Source organism: Gopherus evgoodei, chromosome 18, assembly GCF_007399415.2.
Source record: "Gopherus evgoodei ecotype Sinaloan lineage chromosome 18, rGopEvg1_v1.p, whole genome shotgun sequence".
NCBI classification, from domain to species: Eukaryota; Metazoa; Chordata; order Testudines; family Testudinidae; genus Gopherus; species Gopherus evgoodei.
In genome coordinates, this window is record NC_044339.1 from 1,684,556 (window position 1) to 1,706,704 (window position 22,149).

Here is a 22,149-nt window from a genome sequence, read left to right on the forward strand (position 1 = left end):
GAAATGTAGTGTTCCCAGTGAAATCTGGTCTCCAGCCTCCCAGCTCTGAAGGCAGCACCTCTGCTAGCAAGAGCACAAAAGCAAGCCAATACCAGGCCACCCTTACTTTTGTGCTGCTGCTAGCAGAGGTGCTGCCTTCAGAGCTGGGCACCTGCCTTCATCTCTCCTGTAGCTCTGTTGTTACACACAGACTCGCTGACATAAATAAATTGAAATAAATGACCAAAATAATTGAAACAGGCCTGATTATTTTGTTTTATTTTGATAAAATATGCAGAATTTTAAAATATTGTGCACATAATTTTTAATTTTTTGGCGCAGAATTCCCCCTGGAGTAGAGAGTGGGGGTGGGCCAGGGGATCTCTCTCCAGCTTGAGGAGGGAAGTAGGATCTAGTGGATTAGAGCCAGGGAGGGTTGGAGTTAGAGTCAGATTCCTGGGTTTTATTTGCAGTCCTGCAATTGGGTGAACTCCTTCCCCCAAGGTGCCTCACTTTGCCCTCTATAAAGTGGGGAGAAGGATCCTGACCTGTTGGAGAGGTTGTGCAGAGCTCTGAGATCCTGGTAGGGATGGGGCAGGCTTGTCGCCATGCCCACAGGCGCTGCCTGCCCCTAGGTTGGTTCACCCCATGGAAGTGGGCAGCCTGTCTGCAAGGAGAGTCTGTTTCCTGCCCGATAGCGTGGAGGGTGGGGTGCCAGCAGGACAGCTGCAGGGTACTGGAACCAGCTGGGGGCAGGGCTGGGGGCCAGGCAAGGCTTCTCGCTATCCCAGGGGCTGGGAAGGATGGAGACGGGCCCTATGTTTCAGAACATAGCAGCTCCCCTGCAGCTGCCCAGCCAGCCCCCTGCCACACACGGACCCCCTTCACAGGCACCCCTCAGCCGTCCGGGAGAGCCAGAGTCTCCTGCAGGCTGGACGGAGCTGCTCCAGGGCTGCTCCCTGGGGTGGTGCTTCAACATTGGCTCACAGGCCCGCACACAGAGCCAGCGCTCTCCCCACGTTCCAGGTTGCTTCTGGTCCCAGGCAGGCTCTTCCCAGGCATGGAGAGGCTGTTTCCACCAGCACCAGAGAGGGCGGTGCCAGAGAGCGCTTGGGGCTGGCGGGTGGCGGCCCTGCCTGAAGACAGGGGCTTCGCCCCATTTGCAATGCCCCATTTCACAGCGAGGCACTGCCAATCACTGCCTAGGTGCCCCTCCCGCAGCCCAGGGAAGACAGGGGCGCTTGTCAGGCACACAAAGAGCCCATTGAAAGTGCCCTGTGACCTCGGGGATGGCAGGCAGCCAGGGGGTGGGGTCACCCCACACACCCTGCCCTCCAGCACAGCTCACCCAAAGAGCGCAGCCAGGCGGCCGCCAGGAAACAGCCCTTCCTCAGCTCAGGGAGAGGCAGCGTGCAGCTCACGCTAAAACAAACCCTTTTCTTGCAGAGTTGGGACGGGGGTTCAGCCTGAAGCAGGCAACATGTCCCCGCTGGTCCTGGCTAACTCCCACCAGTCCAGAGCCAGCTCTCTGCTCAGCCACTACTTCTGCTTCCGCCAGCCCCTCAGCCTGGCCTCAGGCAGGGTGACGCCCCAGCCTTCCTGCCAGGGAGCTGGGACCCTCTTCACATGGGAAATTCAACTCCTGCAGACGCCCTGGGGCTGGCACTGGGTGATCACTCTCTAAGGTCCCTGTGGTGGGAAAAACATCTCAACAGCCCAGCACTGTGGCATTTAATTTCAGAAGGGGAACTATGCAAAAATGAGGGGGTTAGTTAAACAGAAGTTAAAAAGTACAGTGACTAGAGTGAAATCCCTGCAAGCTGCATGGGCGCTTTTTAAAGACACCATAATAGAGGCCCAACTTCAATGTATATCCCAAATTAAGAAACACAGTAAAAGAACTAAAAAAGAGCCACCGTGGCTTAACAACCATGTAAAAGACGCAGTGAGAGATAAAAAGACTTCCTTTAAAAACTGGAAGTCAAATCCTAGTGAGGCAAATAGAAAGAAGCATAAACACTGCCAGCTTAAGTGCAAGAGTGTAATAAGAAAAGCCAAAGAGGAGTTTGAAGAACGGCTAGCCAAAAACTCCAAAGGTATAACAAAATGTTTTTTAAGAACATCAGAAGCAGGAAGCCTGCTAAACAACCAGTGGGGCCCCTTGATGATAAAGATACAAGAGGAGTGCTTAAAGATGATAAAGTAATTGTGGAGAAACTAAATGGATTCTTTGCTTCAGTCTTCAAGGCTGAGGATGTTAGGGAGATTCCCAACCTGAGCCGGCTTTTGTAGGTGACAAATCTGAGGAACTGTCACAGATTAAATTGTCACTAGAGGAGGTTTTGGAATTAATTGATAAACTCAACATTAACAAGTCACCGGGACCAGATGGCATTCACCCAAGAGTTCTGAAAGAACTCAAATGTGAAGTTGTGGAACTATTAACTAAGGTTTGTAACCTGTCCTTTAAAATCGGCTTCGGTACCCAGTGTCTGGAAGATAGTTAATGTAACACCAATATTTAAAAAGGCTCTAGAGGTGATCCCGGCAATGTCAGTACCGGGCAAATTAGTCGAAACAATAGTTAAGAATAAAATTGTCAGGACACACAGAAGAACACAACTTGTTGAGCAACAGTAACATGGTTTCTATAAAGGGAACTCGTGTCTTACTAATCTATCAGAGTTCTTCGAAGGAGTCAACAAACATGTGGACAAGGGGGATTCAGTGGACATAGTGTACTTAGATTTCCAGAAAGCCTTTGACAGGTCCCTCACTGAAGGCTCTTACGTAAATTAAGCTGTCATGGGATAAAGGAAAGGTCCTTTCATGGACTGAGAACTGGTTAAAAGACAGGGAAACAATGGGTAGGAATTAATGGTAAATTCTCAGAATGGAGAGGGGTAACTAGTGATGTTCCCCAAGGGTCAGTCCTAGGACCAATCCTATCAACTTATTCATAAATGATCTGGAGAAAGGGGTAAACAGTGAGGGTGGCAAAGTTTGCAGATGATACTAAACTGCTCAAGATAGTTAAGACTAAAGCAGGCTGTGAAGACCTTCAAAAAGATCTCACAAAACTAAGTGATTGAGCAACAAAATGGCAAATGAAATTTAATGTGGATAAATGTAATGTAATGCTGTGACAAAATGGGAATGTTCTTAATGTTTTCTCTGAATACGGTGTTGGTGCCTCAGTGTCCCCTAGGCAGTTATTAAGTATCTAGGTTGTGGGATAAGGGTGTGTGATTGCTGCAGAGCAAAGGGCCAGTGCACCTAAATGCCTGACACACTGTCTGCTGGCAACTGATGGCCTGGGCCCCTTCTCTGCAAAGGTGCCAGCTGAAGGTGTTGGAGACAAAGGGATCAGGTGACCTCCTGGCCCGGGAAAGGAACTGAGCAGAGGAGGAGGGGCTGGAGGAGGTTTGAGTCTGGAAGCAGGCTGGGACGAGGAGTGAAGTGCAGAGGTGGGGGTCTGGCTCACTGCCCCCTAGAATGGACCCAGCTGAACGGTCCTGTTCTCTGTACCTACAAGCTCTGTTTTAGACCCTGTTCCTGTCATGGAATAAACCTCTGTGTTACTGGCTGGCTGAGAGTCACGTCTGACTGCCAAGTGGGGTGCAGGACCTGGTGGCTTTCCCAGGACCCTGCCTGGGAGGACTCACTGTGGGAAGTGCAGGGAGGGGCAGAGGATGCTGAATGCTCCAAGGAGAGACCCAGGAGGTGAAGCCGTGTGCCGGAGCGGCACCAGGGTTTTTGGCGCCCTAGGCGCAGGGCCAGCTCGCTGGTTCCGCGGCTCCGGTGGACCTATCACAGGCGTGCCTGTGGATGCTCCACCGGAGCTGCGGGACCAGCGGACCCTCCACAGGCAGGCCTGCCCGAGGTCCACCGGAGCAGTCTTTCGCCCTCCCAAATCCTGGTGCCCTAGGCGACCGCCTAGGTCGCCTAAATGGAAGCTCTGGCCCTGGCCATGTGAGCTTCTTGCCCTGGAGACAGACTGCGCTGAGGGAGAGGAGGCTCCCCAAAATCCTGACTGGCTTTGTGGGGAGCAGTTCCAGAGCATCGCCCAGGGACTCCGTAACAAATGCACATTGGAAAAAATAACCCCAACTATACATACAATATGATGGGGGCTTGTCATAAACAAATAGTTAAGGGTTAATGTGTCTTTCACCTGTAAAGGGTTAAGAAGCTCAGTAAACCTGGCTGACACCTGACCAGAGGACCAATAGGGGGACAAGATACTTTCAAATCTTGGTGGAGGGAAGTCTCTGTTTGTGCTGTTTATTTGGTTCGTTGTTCGCTCTTGGGACTGAGAGGGACAGGACATCATTCCAGGTTCTCCAAATCTTTCTGAATCAGTCTTTCATGTTTCAAGATTGTAAGTAGTAGCCAGGCAAGGCGGATTAGTCTTATGTTTGTTTTCTCAACATGTAAATGTGTCTTTTTGCTGGAAGGATTTTTACCTCTGTTTGCTGTAACTTTGAATCTAAGGCTGGGGGGAGGGGTCCCTCTAGTCTATATGAATCTGAGTACCTGTAAAGCATTTTCCATCCTGATTTTACAGAGATAATTTTACCTTTTCTTTCTTTAATTAAAAGCTTTCTTTTATGAACCTGATTGATTTTTCCTTGTTTTAGAATCCAAGGGATTGAGTCTGAACTCACCAGGGACTGGTGGGCGGATAGGGAGGGGGGTTAATTCCTCCTTGTTTTAAGATCCAAGGAGTTTGGATCGGTGTGAAGCCTCTTAAGGCAACCCAGGGAGGGGAAAGTCTGGGGGGAAAAGGAGAGGGATGGTTCATTTCTCCTTGTTTTAAGACCCAAGGGGTTTGGGTCTGGGTTCCCCAGGGAAGGTTTTAGGGGAACAGAAAGTGTGCCAGACACTAAATTCTGGCTGGCGGCAGCATACCAGACCTAAGCTGGTAATTAAGCTTAGAAGTGTTCATGCAGGTCCCCACTTCTTGTACTCTAAAGTTCAAAATGGGGGAAAAAACTTGACAGGGCTAATTTAGCTACAACGAGTCAGGAAAAAGATCTTGGAGTCATCATGGACAGTTCTCTGAAGATGTCCACGCAGTGTGCAGAGGTGGTCAAAAAGCAAACAGGATATTAGAATCATTAAAAAAGGAATAGAGAATAAGACAGAGAATATATTATTGCCCTTATATAAATCCATGGTACTCCCAGATCTCGAATACTGTGTACAGATGTGGTCTCCTCACCTCAAAAAAGATATACTGGCATTAGAAAAGGTTCAGAAAAGGGCAACTAAAATGATTAGGGGTTTAGAGAGGGTCCCATATGAGGAAAGATTAAAGAGGCTAGGACTTTTCAGCTTGGAAAAGAGGAGACTAAGGGGGGATATGATAGAGGTCTATAAAATCATGAGAGATGTGGAGAAAGTGGAAAAGACGGTTACTCACCTTTGTAACTGTTGTTCTTCGAGATGTGTTGCTCACATCCATTCCAGGTAGGTGTGCGCGCCGCGCGTGCACGTTCGTCGGAAACTTTTTTTACCCTAGCAACTCCAGTGGGCCGGCAGGTCGCCCCCTAGAGTGGCGCCGCCATGGCGCTCTATATATACCCCTGCCGGCCCGCCCGCTCCTCAGTTCCTTCTTGCCGGCTACTCCGACAGTGGGGAAGGAGGGCGGGTGTGGAATGGATGTGAGCAACACATCTCGAAGAACAACAGTTACAAAGGTGAGTAACCGTCTTTTCTTCTTCGAGTGATTGCTCACATCCATTCCAGGTAGGTGACTCCCAAGCCATACCTAGGCGGTGGGGTCGGAGTGAGAAGTCGCGGCACGGAGCACTGCAGTTCCGAAGGCCGCATCCTCTCTCGACTGCTGGACCAGGGCGTAGTGGGAAGCAAAGGTGTGGACCGATGACCAGGTCGCTGCCCGACAGATTTCCTGGATGGGCACACGGGCGAGGAAAGCTAGCGACGACGCCTGCGCCCTGGTAGAATGCGCAGTCACACGGCCCGTAGGGACATGGGCCAAGTCATAACAGGTCCTGATACAGGACGTAACCCAAGAGGATACCCTCTGGGAGGAGATAGGAAGCCCTTTCATACGATCTGCTACCGCCACGAAAAGCTGGGGGGATTTTCGGAAGGGCTTAGTCCTCTCTATGCAGAACGCGAGAGCCCTACGGACATCCAGCGAGTGGAGCTGCTGCTCCCTGCCTGAGGAGTGAGGTTTTGGGAAAAAAACCGGAAGGAAAAACTCTTGGTTGACGTGGAAGGCTGAGACCACCTTGGGCAGAAAAGCAGGGTGTGGTCTCAGCTGCACCTTGTCCTTGTGGAAGACCGTATATGGGGGGTCTACCACAAGAGCTCGGAGCTCCGACACCCGTCTAGCTGAGGTGATAGCCACTAGAAAGGCAGTTTTCCAAGAGAGGTAGAGCAGGGAGCAAGTAGCTAACGGCTCAAAGGGGGGCCCCATGAGCCGGGACAACACCAGGTTAAGATCCCAGGTTGGAGCAGGGGGACGGACGTTAGGGAATAAACGTTCCAGCCCTTTAAGGAATCTCGACACCGTCGGGTGAGAAAAAACGGAGCGACCGTCCGCACCCGGGTGAAAGGTGGAGATAGCTGCTAGGTGGACTCGCAACGACGATAAGGCCAGACCTTGCCCTTTGAGGGACCAAACGTAGTCTAAGATTTCGGTTACCGAAACTTCCATAGGGCGGAGATTTCTCTCTACGCACCAACAGGAGAAGCGCTTCCATTTCGCCGAATATGTGGCTCTTGTGGACGGTTTCCTGCTGCTCAAGAGCACCTCTCTCACAGGCGTGGAGCAGCGCAGCTCGGAACCAGTCAGCCACGCAGGAGCCACGCCGCTAGGTGCAGCGACTGCAGGTCTGGGTGACAGAGGGTCCCGTGGTCCTGGGTAATCAGGTCCGGATGAAGGGGCAGGGGAACTGGGTCGGCTATGGCCAAGTCCAGCAGCATGGTGTACCAGTGCTGCCTGGGCCATGCCGGGGCCACCATGATCACGAGAGCCCTGTCCCTGCGCACCTTCAGGAGGACCTTGTGGACCAGAGGGAACGGGGGAAATGCATAGTACAGGTGGGTTGACCACTGGATGAGGAAGGCATCCGCTATCGACCCCGGCTCCCTGCCCTGAAAGGAGCAGAACGCTTGGCACTTCCTGTTCCCTTTGGACGCGAAGAGGTCCACCCGGGGATAACCCCACCTCCGGAAAATGGAGAGAGCGACGTCCGGGCGAAGGGACCACTCGTGTGACAGGAAGGATCTGCTCAATCGATCTGCCAGAGTGTTCCGTACTCCAGGGAGGAAGGAAGCCCTGAGGTGAATGGAGTGGGCTACGCAAAAGTCCCAGAGTCGTATCGCCTCGTGGCACAGGGAGGAGGACCTGGTGCCTCCCTGCTTGTTGATATAGTACATGGTCGTCGTGTTGTCCGTGAACACGGCGACACAACGACCCTGAAGCTGATGACAAAACGCTTGACAAGCAAGGCGGACCGCTCTCAACTCCCGCATGTTGATGTGGAGCCCCACCTCCTCCTGGGACCACAGGCCCTGTGTCCGCAGGGTCCCTAGGTGGGCCCCCCAGCCTAGATCTGAGGCATCCGTTGTCAGGGATACCGAGGGCTGAGAGGGGTGAAAGGGAAGACCCGCACATAATACGGACTGGTCTAACCACCAGCCGAGAGAATCTAAGACCTTCTGGGGGATTGTGACTAACATGTCTAAAGGTTGCCTTGCCGGCCTGTAATGACTGATAAGCCACAGCTGGAGAGGCCTCATGTGGAGCCGAGCGTAGTCGGTCACAAAAGTGCACGCCGCCATGTGGCCTAACAGGGTTAGACATGTCCTCACTGACGTCAATGGGGCTGACCGCAAACGTTGAACGATCGCCGCCATGGTCTGGAACCGTTGCAGAGGCAGCGAGGCCCTGCCCACAGTGGCATCCAGGACGGCCCCGATAAATTCCACCTTCTGCGTGGGCCTCAGAGTGGACTTGTCTGTGTTTATCAAGAGGCCCAGACTTGCAAATATGGCGGTGATCATGCGGACATGGCTGTTGACCTGCTGTTCCGACGTGCCCCGAATCAACCAGTCGTCCAGATAAGGGAACACGTGGACACGGTTGCGCCGAAGATGCGCCACGACAACTGCCATGCATTTTGTAAACACCCTCGGGGCCGTGGACAGGCCGAATGGGAGGACTGCAAATTGATAATGAAGAGCCCCCACAACGAAGCGGAGAAAGCGTCTGTGGCGCGGCCAAATGGCAATGTGGAAATACGCGTCCTGCATGTCGAGGGCGGCGTACCAGTCTCCCGGATCCAGGGATGGAATAATGGTCCCCAGGGATACCATGCGGAACTTCAACTTCACGAGGTATTTGTTGAGTTCTCGCAGGTCGAGGATAGGCCTGAGGCCCCCCTTGGCCTTGGGGATCAGAAAGTAGCGGGAATAAAACCCCTTGCCTTTCTCGTTTTCCGGAACCGCCTCTATAGCTCCTTTGCTGAGGAGCGTCTGCACCTCCTGCCGAAGGAATTGCTCGTGAGAGGGGTCCCTGAAGAGGGACGAGGAAGGAGGGCGGGAAGGAGGAAATGAAACAAACTGCAGGCGGTATCCCGTCTGCACCATGCTTAAGACCCAGCGGTCCGATGTTATTTGGGACCACGCCGGGAGGAAAAACGAAAGGCGGTTGGAAAACGGGGGGGAAGGATCCATAGGGGAAACTGTTACTGCGCCCTCGGGCGCACCTTCAAAATGAAGGCTTAGGACCAGGCGGGGGTTTTGAGGAGCCTTGGTTCTGCCCCCCTTGGTTCCCAGACTGCCTGCGCCTGCCGTTCCTGCCGCGGCACCTGTAAAGGTCCTGCCGCTGGCGGAACTGGGAAACGGCCTACGTTGTTGCTGTTGTTGCGACCTAAAGGGTCTACGCTGCGTCACGGGGGTGTGCATCCCGAGGGACCGCATAATGACCCGGTTGTCTTTTAGACTCTTGAGTCTGGGGTCTGTCTTATCAGAAAACAGGCCCTGGCCTTCGAAAGGAAGGTCCTGTATAGTGTGCTGGAGCTCCGGCGGAAGGCCGGAAACCTGCAGCCAGGAGATGCGACGCATCGTAACTCCTGACGCGAGGGTACGGGCAGCCGAGTCCGCAGCGTCCAAGGAGGCTTGTAAGGCCGTGCGTGCGACCTTCTTGCCTTCGTCCAAGATGGCCGTAAACTCTTGGCGAGCATCCTGTGGCAGCAGCTCCTTAAATTTGTCCACTGCCACCCAGGAGTTAAAGGCGTATCTGCTCAGCAGGGCCTGCTGGTTAGAGACCCTGAGCTGCAGCGCCCCAGCCGAATACACCTTACGGCCAAGGAGGTCCATCCGCCTGGCTTCTCTGGATTTGGGGGCCGGAGCCTCCTGGCCGTGACGCTCCCTATCATTCACCGATTGCACCACCAGTGAACCGGGAGTCGGGTGAACATGTAGATATTCGTATCCCCTAGAAGGGGCCATGTACTTTCTCTCGACTCCTTTCGCTGTCGGAGGGATGGAGGCCGGGGACTGCCAGATAGTATTGGCGTTGGCCTGGATGGTCCGTATGAAGGGCAGGGCGACCCTGGTGGGAGCATCAGAAGAGAGGATGGTGACAATTGGATCCTCTATCTCCGAGACCTCCTCTGCCTGCAGACTCAGATTTTGAGCCAATCGCCTGAGGAGGTCCTGGTGCGCCCTGAGATCCAGCGGGGGGGACTGTTGGAGGAGGTACCCGCCACCGCCTCATCCGGGGAGGAGGATGATGAGACCCCAGGCACGAGAGTGTCTAACTGAGGGTCTTCCTCAGCCCTCGCCTCTGCCTCCGGAGCCGCAGCGGAGTCCTGCTGTTTGGACCCTTCCTCCCCTTCCGGGGAGGGAGGGGGGCGAGACAAGGAGGCTTCAGGGGCCCTACGTTCCGCAGTCGCCGGTCTAGCAGGGAGCTGCTGGGGGCCCTGGGCCTGATGGTATGCCCAGGGTGTCCAGAATCCCCACTGTTGTGGGCCTTGGTCTTGCAGCGGCGGATCACCGAACAGCGCCGCCTGCCGGTCGGTGCCCAGCGCATACCCGCTGTCCGTCTGGGAGGATACGGACGGCTGTCTCGAGGGCCACGGTGGGGCCGACCCCGGATGGTAAGGGTCTGCGCGGGCCGGCACGGAGGATCGTCTCGGTGCCGGGGACCGGTGCCGGGAGTCATATCGGTGCCGGGACCGGGATCGGGACCGGGATCTGTCACGGTGCCGGGATCCTGATCGGTACCGGGCGCCGCTTCGGTACCGGGACCTGCCACCAGCTCGGTGCCGGGAGGTCGACCGGGACCTACCACCAGCTCGGCGCCGGGAGGTCGACCGAGACCGGGACCTGCCACCAGCTCGGTGCCGGGAGGTCGACCGGTGCGGCGAGTAGCGTCGGGACCTGCTCCTGGAGTCGCGGTGCCGGTGTCGCCGACTGGAGCCTGACCGCGACCGCCTCGATGCCGACCGTTGCCGCGAGTGCGACCGGTACCGCTGAGGGGAGCGGTGCCGGGACTGCGAGCGGCGTCGGGATCTGGAGCGCCCAAGACGTCGGGACCTGGATGGCGAACGACTGTCTCTGGGCGGCGCCGACATCATGGGCTTGCCTCTGGACACAACCCGCACCGGAGGTACCGGGGGTGGCAGCCGAGTGGGCTCAGTCAGGGCAATAAGGTCCCGAGCCGAGGCGAAGGTCTCCGGTGTGGATGGGACCACTACCTCAACCCCAGATCTCATGGGGGAGCTCGGCGGCACCGGACTCAACGGACCCGCCGGGCCCGGAGTCAACGGTGCTGACGGTGCCGGCGGCGCCGCGGCCGATGTCGAGGCCGGGCGCTCAAGCCGGGTCTGCCTGGCCGGAGTATCAGACTTCGACGGCCTTGGCTCTGATTCCAGTGCCGGAGAGGGTCGGTGCCGAGGAGTCTTCTCGGTGCCGGAGCGATCCGGTGCCGGTGCCGATACCACGGCCTGCGAAGCCGACGGGTCAAGTGCCGCCTCCATTAGGAGAGTTCGGAGCCTCTGATCCCTCTCCTTCTTTGTCCTCGGCTTAAAAGCCTTACAGATGCGGCACTTGTCGGATCTGTGCGATTCCCCGAGGCACTTCAGGCACGCTTCGTGGGGATCGCTGGTAGGCATGGGCTTCTTGCAGGCCGCACACTGCTTGAAGCCCGGTGAAACAGGCATGAGCCTGACGCCGGGTGCCGGGAAGGGCTAAGCCCCCGGCGAAGAACTACTTAACAACTATTTAACTAAACTATCTACTTAACAAACTAATTAACAACTATAATGGAACTAGAGATGAACGATAGATAAACGATAGAGAACTAGGAGAGCTAGGGACGTGGAGGACAGCTAAGCCGCGCTCCACAGTTCCAACGACCGACACGGCGGTAAGAAGGAACTGAGGAGCGGGCGGGCCGGCAGGGGTATATATAGAGCGCCATGGCGGCGCCACTCTAGGGGGCGACCTGCCGGCCCACTGGAGTTGCTAGGGTAAAAAAAGTTTCCGACGAACGTGCACGCGCGGCGCGCACACCTACCTGGAATGGATGTGAGCAATCACTCGAAGAAGAACAGGAAAAGTTATTTACTTATTCCCATAATACAAGAATTAGGGTCACGAAATGAAATTATAGGCAGCAGGTTTAAAATAATAAAAGGAAGTTCTTCTTCACGCAGTGCACAGTCAACTTTGGAACTCCTTACCTGAGGAGATATGAAGGCTGGACTATAACAGCGTTTAAAAGAGAACTGGATAAATTCATGGTGGTGAAGTCCATTAATGGCTATTAGCCAGGATGGGTAGGAACAGTGTCCCTAGCCTCTGTTTGTCAGAGGATGGAGACGGATGGCAGGAGAGAGATCACTTGATCATTGCCTGTTAGTTCATTTCCTCTAGGGCACCCAGCACTGGCCACGGTCGGTACACAGGATACTGGACTAGATGGACCTTTGGTCTGACCTGGTACGGCCATTCTTATGTTCTTATGTAGGTGAGTCCCAGACCCCACAGCTGGCGCCAGGGCGAGCCTAGGGTGTGGCTGGCTCTGGCCTGCATGGCTTCTAGAAGGCCAGATGCTGACGCTGCTCAGGGGCCTGCGGGGATGGAGATTTCACTTGAGTGCCTTGTGGGGAGGTGGCCCCCTGCTCCCAACAGTGCCAGGCCAGGCACCGAGTTGTGCCTGCTGGCCAGCTCTGCAGGCTCCAGCATGAGATTCTGGCCTGGAGCCCCCCTACCACCCACAGGACGGGTGCAGCACAATCAGCGGCAGAGCGAGCTGCCCTCCCACATTGCCCTGCCAATGTGCTCCAGGGTGCCCTCCGGGCTCCACTGCCCAGGGGAGGGACCAAATGTCTTTCCCAGCCCAGGAACCCGAGAAAGCAGTGCCAGGGCCAGATGCTTTCTAGTAAAACCCACCCTGCCCTGGGTCCCTCACAGCAGGCACAGCCCTGGCCCCTAGGCTTGAAGCTCACTGCGCCTGGGCCACGGGCTCAAGAGGGCAGCTTCAGCCTTGCCCTAGCTGGGTATGTGCCCTTGTCACCTCCCACTGGCTACCCATGGGCATATGGGCACAAGAGCGAGAATTCAAGGGCTTTCACGTCAGACTGTGTTGCTCTCTGGCTGTACAAAAGCCGGAGTGGTGCACCTGGGGGTAAAATGGGAGTGGGCAAGCAGAGGGTGCCCGTGGGAAAGCCTTGCACCAGCAACGCTGCCCTACAGACATGCCCGGTGGCCCCAGGCAAAGCACAAGAATCATGCCCACAACATCCAGTGCCAGGCCTCGGCAGGTGCAAGCCACGTGCCCACGCTGCAGCGGCGGTCCGTACCCGGGCATGGGGGAGTGGCACATTGCAGGGCCCTGGGCCTGCTGCAGAAAGCCCAGCCGGATCCCTGGCTTCCCCAGAAGCCATTTTCCCTCCTTTTAAGGAGCTCTCCATTCCCGGCTATGCTTTGTTTGCACTTGGCTGGGGAGAGAGATGGAAAAAATGCTTCAGGCTGCAGAGCCCTTGGCTTCCTGCTGCTGCGCCCGGCACCGGTGAGTCAGCCCCTCTCAGCGCCCGCTCCGTGCTGCACGGAGCTGGGGCAGACCTGGCTCCCAGTGACCCAGTGGAAGGCAGAGTCTGCCCTGGAAATCGCTCCTCTCGCCCCAGGGCACTCCCTCACCGCATGGTGCCTGGGACCCCTGGAGCTGTGGCAGGCTCCTCTAGTGGGGCAGGGCATGTGGGGGGGTGACACACCCAGCCAGGCGCTCACAGCTCAGCACAGACCCTGGGGGGGGCTCTCCACTGCTCCAAGCTCACTGCCCCGGGGAGATCTCTGAGCTCATGAGCCAGCGAATGCCCCTGGAAGGGGGCAGAGGGGCCCCGGTATTACCCAGCTCACACAGGGGCTGTGTCCCAGAATCAGGATGAGGGCCAGGAGGCAGGCTGTGCCTCAGCGTGTCCACACCGCCAGGGGAGACGGTCCGGCCATGTGACGTGGCCACAACAGTGTGAAGGCAAGGCCCGGCGGGCAGAGAGCCCCTCTGCACTGCAATGGGAACCCGCCCTCAGCGCCAGGACGAGGTCAGCAAACTGCAGGGAGTTTGGGGCGAGCAATAATAGTGGCGGGGGGTTGCCTTCTAGGGAGAGACGAAGGAGCTGGAGCTGGCCAGCCTGGCAAGGGAATGGACTGCGGCGGCCAACAGTGCCCCAGGTGAGGTCTGGGGCCACAGGGCCCTGATCCCGGCCAGCCCCGCCGTGAATGGGGTCTGTGGCCACAGTGTCCTGATCTCGGCCAGCCCTGCCCCGGGGAGGGTCTGGGGGGAAAGTGCCCTGATCCGGGCCCGCCCTGCCATGGGTGGGGGCTGGGGCCACAGTGCCCTGATCCCGGCCAGCCCCGCCCTGGGTGGGGGCTGGGGCCACAGTGCCCTGATCCCGGCCAGCCCCGCCCTGGGTGGGGCTGGGGCCACAGTGCCCTGATTCCCAGCCAGCCCCGTGTAGGTGGGGTCTGGGGCCACAGTGCCCTGATCCTGGCCAGCCCCATGCAGGTGGGGGCTAGGGGCACAGTGCCCTGATCCCGGCCAGCCACGTGCAGGTGGGGTTTGGGGCCACAGTGCCCTGATCCCAGCCAGCCCCGTGTAGGTGGGGTTTGGGGCCACAGTGCCCTGATCCTGGCCAGCCCCATGCAGGTGGGGGCTAGGGGCACAGTGCCCTGATCTCGGCCAGCCCCGTGCAGGTGGGGGCTGGGGGCACAGTGCCCTGATCCCCTGCAGCACTGCGCTGTGCGGTGATGGTTTCTACTCTCCCCTCTCCTGGCTGCTGTCTGAGCACCTGACAGCTCTGGCTGTTCCCCATGTTCTCTGCCCCTCGCCTTAGCAGCCAGTTGAGCACCAGGCCTCTCCCCTTTCACACAGCAGCCAATGGGGCCGTCCTACAAGGGCACTTCAGGCAGAGCTGGGCCTGGATCTTAACGTGACACCCAAGCTCATCTCCAGAGCCAAACCCAGGAGTCCTGATCACTACCTTCCACATGCAGCCCCCTGGCCAAGTGTTACAGCCTGGCTAGCAGCTGAGCCCTGGAGCGGGCAGCTACTCCCGTAGCTTGAGGACTGGGGAAGGCTTCCAGCCTACAGCGACCCACAGTGGAGAGATCTGCCAACTGGGGTAAGGAATAAACTGGTTTATTTGTAACAAATACACAGGCCTGCAGCAAGAGAACCGGCTCTGCTGCTAATGGCCATGGGAGCCAGTCCGTGATGGGGTGGCTCCCGTGCCCCACATTGAGACCCTGCTCCTGCATGCAGGATGCTGCTGCCCCACGATGCCAGCGGCACTGGAACCGCAGGGCTGGGGTGGGCAGGTTCCATCTAAGCTGCTTATCAACAGAAAAAGGGTTTCGACTAAATGAAATTTTTCACAAATAGCATCAGCTTCCTGCAGAACAGGATTTTTTGTCCAAAATCCCCAAAACCCACAACAGTTCAATTTGGAGAGGCCGACGTGGTGCCGCCTGAGAATTGTAGTTCGGATGCCTCGTTGTCCCCATTCTCCTCTATGGGCCAGCTCCCTAGCTGGACTATAGCTCCCATGATGCACCATGGCAAGGGACTCCCATGTTGCACAGTCTCTCTGCTCCAAGAGGGGAGATCACAGTGCATCATGGGAGATGTAGTCCGATCAGGAGACTTGGCCTACAGAGGAGAACTGGAGCTTGAGAGAGCCCAACCACAACTCCCATGAGGCACTGTGGCAGCAATTCTGAATTCAAATATTTGGCATTCACATTTTTATCAACATGCTGAACTTTTCCATTGACCCCCCTCCTCACACACAGCCTGGGCCACCAAGCCCTTCACTTACTGAGCGGGGCCTCATCGTCTGGGTCAGCCACAGTCATACCCGCCAGTGGGGCTGCCCTGCTGCACCTGGTTGGGCTGCGTCCCAGGAGCAGGAGGAAGAAGAAGATGGAGCACGGAGAGGGACAGGACAGGGAAGAAGAGAGAAAGATGGGCAGTTACTGAGAGAGAAGAAAGAGCTACAGCCGAGGTCATGCAAGGCCAAAGCCAGCAAACCAAGAGACAGCCCGATGCTACTACTAAGCAGAAGAGGAGAGCCCCAGCCTCGATCTGAGCTGCCTCCTACCGTTACCGCCACACAGTGCCATGCCACCACCACACATTGCCATGCTGCCTCCTGCCACCACCACCACACGGTGCCACGCTGCCTCCTGCCACCACCGCCACACGGTGCCACCCTGCATCCTACCGTCACCGCCACACGGTGCCATGCTGCCTCCTGCCACCACCACCACACGGTGCCACCCTGCATCCTACCACCACCACCACACGGTGCCACACTGCCTCCTACTGTCACCGCCACACAGTACCACACTGCCTCCTGCCACCACCGCCACACGGTGCCATGCTGCCTCCTGCCACCACCCACACAGTGCCACCCTGCATCCTACCACCACCACCACACGGTGCCACACTGCCTCCTACTGTCACCGCCACACAGTACCATGCTGCCTCCTGCCACCACCGCCACACGGTGCCACACTGCCTCCTACTGTCACCGCCACACAGTACCATGCTGCCTCCTGCCGCCACACACCACACGGTGCCATGCTGCCTCCTACTGTCACCGCCACACGGTGCCATGCTGCCTCCTGCCACCACCGCCACACGTTGCCACACTGCCTCCTGCCACCACCACCACATGGTGCCACACTGCCTCCTACCACCACTGCCACACGGTGCCACAGTGCCTCCTGCCACCACTGCCACACAGTGCCACAGTGCCTCCTGCCACCACTGCGACACCATGCCACACTGCATCCTGCCACCACCGCCACATGGTGCCACACTGCCTCCTGCCACCACCGCCACACGGTGCCATGTTGACTCCTACCGTCACCGCCACACCGTGCCATGCTGCATCCTGCCACCAACGCCACACGGTGCCACGTTGACTCCTACCATCACCGCCACACGGTGCCACGCTGCCTCCCGCCACCACCGCCACACCATGCCACACTGCCTCCCGCCACCACCACCACACCATGCCACGCTGCCTCCTACCGTCACCACCACACGGTGCCATGCTGCCTCCTGCCACCACCACCACACAGTGCCGCACTGCCTCCAGTGGCCACCGTCACACAGTGCCATGCTGCCTCCTGTCACTGCCACACCGTGCCTCCAAATGTCACTGCCACATGGTGCCACACTGCCTCTAATAGTCACGGTACCACGCTGTCTCCTACCGTCACCGCCACATGGTGCCACGCTGCCTCCTACCATCACCGCCACATGGTGCCACTGCCACATGGTGCCATGCTGCCTCCTGCCACCACCACCACACAGTGTCATGCTGCCTCCAACCGTCACCAAGCCAGGGCCTTCACAGCCCCAGTGGCCAACTCTGCCCCCCCGTCATGCTTGCACCCCAAAGCCCCACCTCTGCTGCCTCCCTCTGCCCCTCTCCCTTGCTTGTGCCACCCATGAATGGAGGCCATGCCCCAGGCAAGGCACAGAGATATGCCCACTCACATCCATCCCGGGTAACTCCCCTGGGGTCAGAGTGGATGCAGGCCCCATGATGTCCCCCACCTCCCTCCATGCTCAGCTCAGACTCTCCTACAGGCCCCAGGCAAACAGGCAGCGTTGTCAGGCCTGTTACAAGCTGCCCTAACCACCCCAGCCCAACCAGGCGAGTGAGAGCTATGTGTGATGCACAGCACGCTGGGGAAGGCGGAGCAGCCTCTCAGAGCTGCCATCCGGGCATCTCAGCCCTGTGGCCTGAGCACACCGATGACGTGACAGCCCACTGGTGCCCCCAAGCAGGAAGCCGGACTGCTCTGTTGCTGCTTTTTGGCTGCAGTTTCAGCCCCGCCAACTAGCAGCCACCAGCTCCACCCCTTACCCATTGACAAGAGTGTGACGCTCGGCGTCTGGCTGGGGACAGCACCATGTCGGGCAGTGCGATCCCACTGCCGTTCTCCCGCTGCCGTTGCCATCTGGAATAGAAGCAGACAGAACAGGGGCCGTGAGCTGCAGCCGCGGCTTAGGGCTCCTGGCAGCACCAGCTCCCAAGGGCCATCAGGGGTCAGGGCCAGTTGCCCTGGGCAGTCACACCAGCGAGGAAAGAACCAAGCCCCATGCAGGGTTCCAGGCCATCTCCCTGACACTGAATATCCACCTGTCTTGTGAGAGACGGCCCGGGGACGGCCCCCGCTCAGGACTGACCGTTATTGCACTGGGCATGGTGCTGGTTCACAAGTGCCTGCCCATGGGGAGCTCGGCCACCCGCTGCGGGGGCCTGCACAGGGGCATCTGGGCCTGTCCTGCTTATGGCCGGAGGGGATGTGCCTGCTGTCTGTCCCTGCCAGCTCATGGAGCCCCAGGACCACCTGGGTGAGGGCTGGAAGGACAAGAGTCCTGCGGGGCCCCAAATTGTTACACGGCACCTTCAGGACTTGGCAGCAGGGGGCGCTAGATGATGCTTTAACACATTTCTGCACATTCACATCTGTACACACTTGCACACACACTCGCGCACACACGCATACCCGTGCATGTAAGCACAAATGCAGATGCATGCCCACGTGACCCCTCGGTTTACTCTCGCTTACATCACTAGATCCTGAAATGCAAGCGTGCGGGTTACACACCCATACACAGGGTCCACACACACTCAGCCCTACTCTCCACTGCGAAATCTCTCTGTATTACAGCCACAGTTACACTGAGCTACGCGCCAGGGCAGGCAGTGCTGGGTCGTGGAGGTGGATTAACCAGGTCTCTCTGGTCGGTTTTGAGCGTCTTCATTAAAGGGCTCCCGTGGCGCAGCTGCACCTGCACCAACGCAGCGTTTTAAGCACAGACCCGCTCGTGGTCATGCACCGGCCACCCCCAGGGCTCTCTCTAAGGTCTGGATTTGGGGCTCTCTGGCCCAAAGGAGTCTAGTTTTTTCGGGCAGGCAGGGTTAACAAGCCTGCTCTGAAGGGGAGTTTGCTCCCTCCCACCTGCTTTGATGCCTGCTCCAGGATGGAGCCCAGCACTGCAGGCTGCCGAGGATGGATGGCAGCACTCAGGAAAGGTTGGGCTGCCCCTGTATCCACTGATCCCTCTCCGAAGCGGGACAGCCCAGAACTTCCCCCCAGCACATCGGGGCTGCAAAGTCCCTGCCTGGGTGGGAGCGTTCATCCCATGTCCCCAGGGTGCTGGGGCACAGGGGACATGAGAGCAGCCGTGCATTTGGTGGCCACAGGAACTGGCCCTGTCCCTCTCTCAGCAGGCAGCGGGGAGGGAAGCACAGATCTCGGAGCCCAGGCCGGGGAGGGCACGCTGGAGCCTTGCAGCCCTTACCTCCAGAGGCCTCATCTGCCAGCATGTCTTCGTCATCGGAGAGATTGGCGTCACTCCACCAGGGTGTGCCCGCTGGGTCAGACTCTGTATCCTCAGGGAAGGAGGCTTCGTTCAGCCCCTGGGCAGCATGGGAGACCTGCCGGAGAGAAGCCCAGACAGCATCAGTCAGTGGCCAGCCCTACTTCTTGGCAAATCAGAACCTGGGCTGGATCAGCGCCCAGAGCACCCTCATGCATGGGAGTTTGAGGGTGGGGCAGGGCTTGAGGGTGCCCCCAGCACCCTGCCCTAGTGCCCCCAGAGCTCCCTTGAGCAGGGGAAACTTCAGGGCTCTCTCTCTGTAACAATGCTGCAGGGGCCAAGCAGCGCTGGCAGGAACGCAATCACTCCCTTGGCACTCCGTGCAGCTACACGGGGTCGGTGGCACAGTGCAGCTGCCTTGGTGCAAGCACACCCCAGGCCAGACAAGGCTGCCCTGGCCACTTGGCTTTGCTCCACCTGGCGTTGAGCACAGGAGGCGACACCGGATAGCACCCATGCCCCTCTGTCGGGCTCTCTGCGATTTACAACTGTGCTGCATTCTGTCCTGTGTCTGACCCACACTCCCTCTTTGGCTGCGTGCAGTAGGGGATTAGCAGCCTGTCATGGAGGGAGAGCACTCCCCGAGAAGCTCCAGGGACCAGGTGAAAGAGACAAGCACCCTTCTGAGCCATTCAAATGCAGGGAACCCTCTGGGTCTGGCTCAGAGATTGGCAGGTTAAAAATTCCCAGTGGGAGCCACCAAGGTCCAGACAGCAGCAAAGCCAAGCGAGTGATGGCTGCCCGAGGGACAAAGTGGACAGTAACAAGCTAGGTGCAATGGGACCTGAACAATGGAATGTGGGAACGGATGCCCCCCAGATGCCACACCAGACACCAAACTCCCTTTAAATCAATTGCACAAAGGAAAAATAGGTTGGACCATTATAATGCCATGTACAGAAACCTGGTTCCAATTAGTCTCAAGAACATAAGAATGGCAATACTAGGTGAGATCAATGGTCCATCTAGTCCAGTCTCCTGCCCTCTGACAGTGGCCAATGTCAGGTGCCTCAAAGGGCGATTATTGAGTGATCCATCTCCTGTCTACCACTCCCAGCTTCTGGCAGACACAGACTTAAGGACACCCAGAGCAGGAGGTGGTATCCCTGCTCATCCTGCCTAATCGCCATTGTTGGACCTGTCCTCCACAAACTTATCTCATTCTTTTTCAACCCAGTTTTACTTTTGGCTTTTGCAACATCCCCAGCAAGGAGTTCCACAGGTTAACTGTGCGTTGTGTGAAGAAATACTTCCCTTTATTTTAAATTTGCTGCCTATTAATTTCATTTGGTGACCCTTGTTCTTGTGTTATGAGGAGTAAAAACACTTCCTTATCTACTTCCTCCACACGTCATAATTTTACAGACTTCACTCATATCCCGCCTTAATCGTCTCTTTTCCAAGCTGAAAAGTCCCAGTTTTATTAATCTCTCCTCATATGGCAGCTGTTCCATATCCATAATCATGTTTGTTGCCCTTTTCTGAACCTTTTCCAGTTCGACTATATCTTTTTTGAGATGGGGTGACCAGAACTGCACACAGTATTCTAGATGGATTTATAAAGAAGCAATAATTCCCATGAATTTATACAGAGGCAATATGATATTTTCTGTCTTATTATCTCTCCCTTTCTTAATGATTCCCAACATTCTGTTCGCTTTTTTGTCTGCCGCTGAGTGGATGTTTTTAGCAAACTATCCACAACGACTCCAAGATCTTTTTCTTGAGTGGTAACGGCTAATTTACACCCATCATTAAATATGTATAATTGGGATTCTGTTTTCCAATGTGCATCACTTTGCATTTATTAACAGAGAATTTTATCTGTCATTTTGTTGCCCACTCACCCAGTTTTGTGAGATCCCTTGTAAGTCTTCAGTCAGCTTTTGACTTAACTTTCTTGAGTAGTTTTGTATCATTTGCAAATTTTTACACCTCTGTTTACCCTTTTTCCAGATCATTTAGGAATATGTTGAATAGGACTGGGCCCAGTACGGACCCTGGGGGACACCACTATTTACCTCTCTCCATTCTGAAAACTGACCATTTATTCCTACCCTTTGTTTCCTGTTTTTAATTCATTACTGATCCATGAGAGAACCGTCCCTCTTACCCCATGACAGCTTACTTTGCCTAAGGAGTCCCCGGGGGCCCTCAGGCGCAGGACATTGGGGATGGTCAAAGGCCTCACCCCTGCTGTGGAGCCAGGTGCCAGCACCCACACGGAGCAGGCTGGGGGCTGGGGCCAGGGCAGTCAGCTGAGGACTGCTGCAATGACGGGGTGCCAGGGAGGAATAGGCTCTGCAGAGGGGCTGGAAGGCCTGGCCTGTGTTCTGAATAGCTCTGCAGGGGCCTGAGCAGGGGGCAGGCAGCCCCAATTCAGGACCAGGCAAATTGGTTGCTACTATAGTAAAGAGCAGAATGATCAGAGACCCAGATAAACACAATACGTCCATGTCCAGGGTGCAAGCAGCAGCAAAGGAAAGGGAGATGCAGACCAGCAGGGGAAGTTCCTTGGGGTGTGTGTGGGGTCTTTGCCCCTCCCTCTGCTGGGGACTCTGACCACCAGCGTAAGCACAGCAGTGGCCAGCGCCCACCCTGCAGGGCGAGTCCTGCCCTGGCCCACACGCCTCCATCTCTAGCCTCCCTGAGAAGCCAGTTCTGCAGCCAAGGCTCATGTAGTCACCTCAGCCAGGGCAGTGCTGCCCGAGGAGAGTGCTGAGCTGGGGATGGGCGTGTGGGAAGCAGATCTGGGGGCTCGCGCATCGCTGCTGCATCTCTCTGACTGAGTTCCCACCAGCTCAGCACCGGCCAACAGCGGGCGCTGGCTTGTTACGGATGCTGCAGCCAGCTGGACCCACCCACCTGGCAGCGGTTCACGCCGACATTGCTCAGCAGTAAAGTCATGCTGGCCTTTGGGGGAGGGGAAGGGGCAGTGAGTACATCTCCAGCCACCCACCGCATTCCTGGGATGCTTGGAGGAGCCCACCGCCGCCATGCTGTGTTCCACAGCCCCCCAGGGTCATGTGCTCGCAGCTGACCTGTGCGTGGCCATGATCTCAGCCCATGGAATTCCGGGGGTTGGCGCAGAGGGGGGGATCCCCAGACAGCTCCTCAGCTGGGCTCAGCATGCGCCTCCCCTCCCTGTGGTGTCGGAGCATCCCCCGCCACTGGTTGCTCCCGGGGGGCTGTTCTCAGCTCGGGTTCTGTCCCCCTGCATG

General features: G+C 56.9%; 1 protein-coding gene across 1 annotated transcript in view; it reads right to left on the reverse strand.

The window, feature by feature from the left end:
* Positions 1-22,149, reverse strand: part of HSPG2 (heparan sulfate proteoglycan 2) — a 189,453-nt gene that overhangs the window by 132,805 nt on the left and 34,499 nt on the right. Inside the window, exons 2-4 of the mRNA XM_030537635.1 lie at positions 18,851-18,986; positions 17,406-17,499; positions 15,342-15,415 (exon numbers count right to left, since the gene is read on the reverse strand). Of these exons, the coding sequence (XP_030393495.1) occupies positions 15,342-15,415; positions 17,406-17,499; positions 18,851-18,986 (304 nt within the window). The remainder of the gene's footprint in view (positions 1-15,341; positions 15,416-17,405; positions 17,500-18,850; positions 18,987-22,149) is intronic.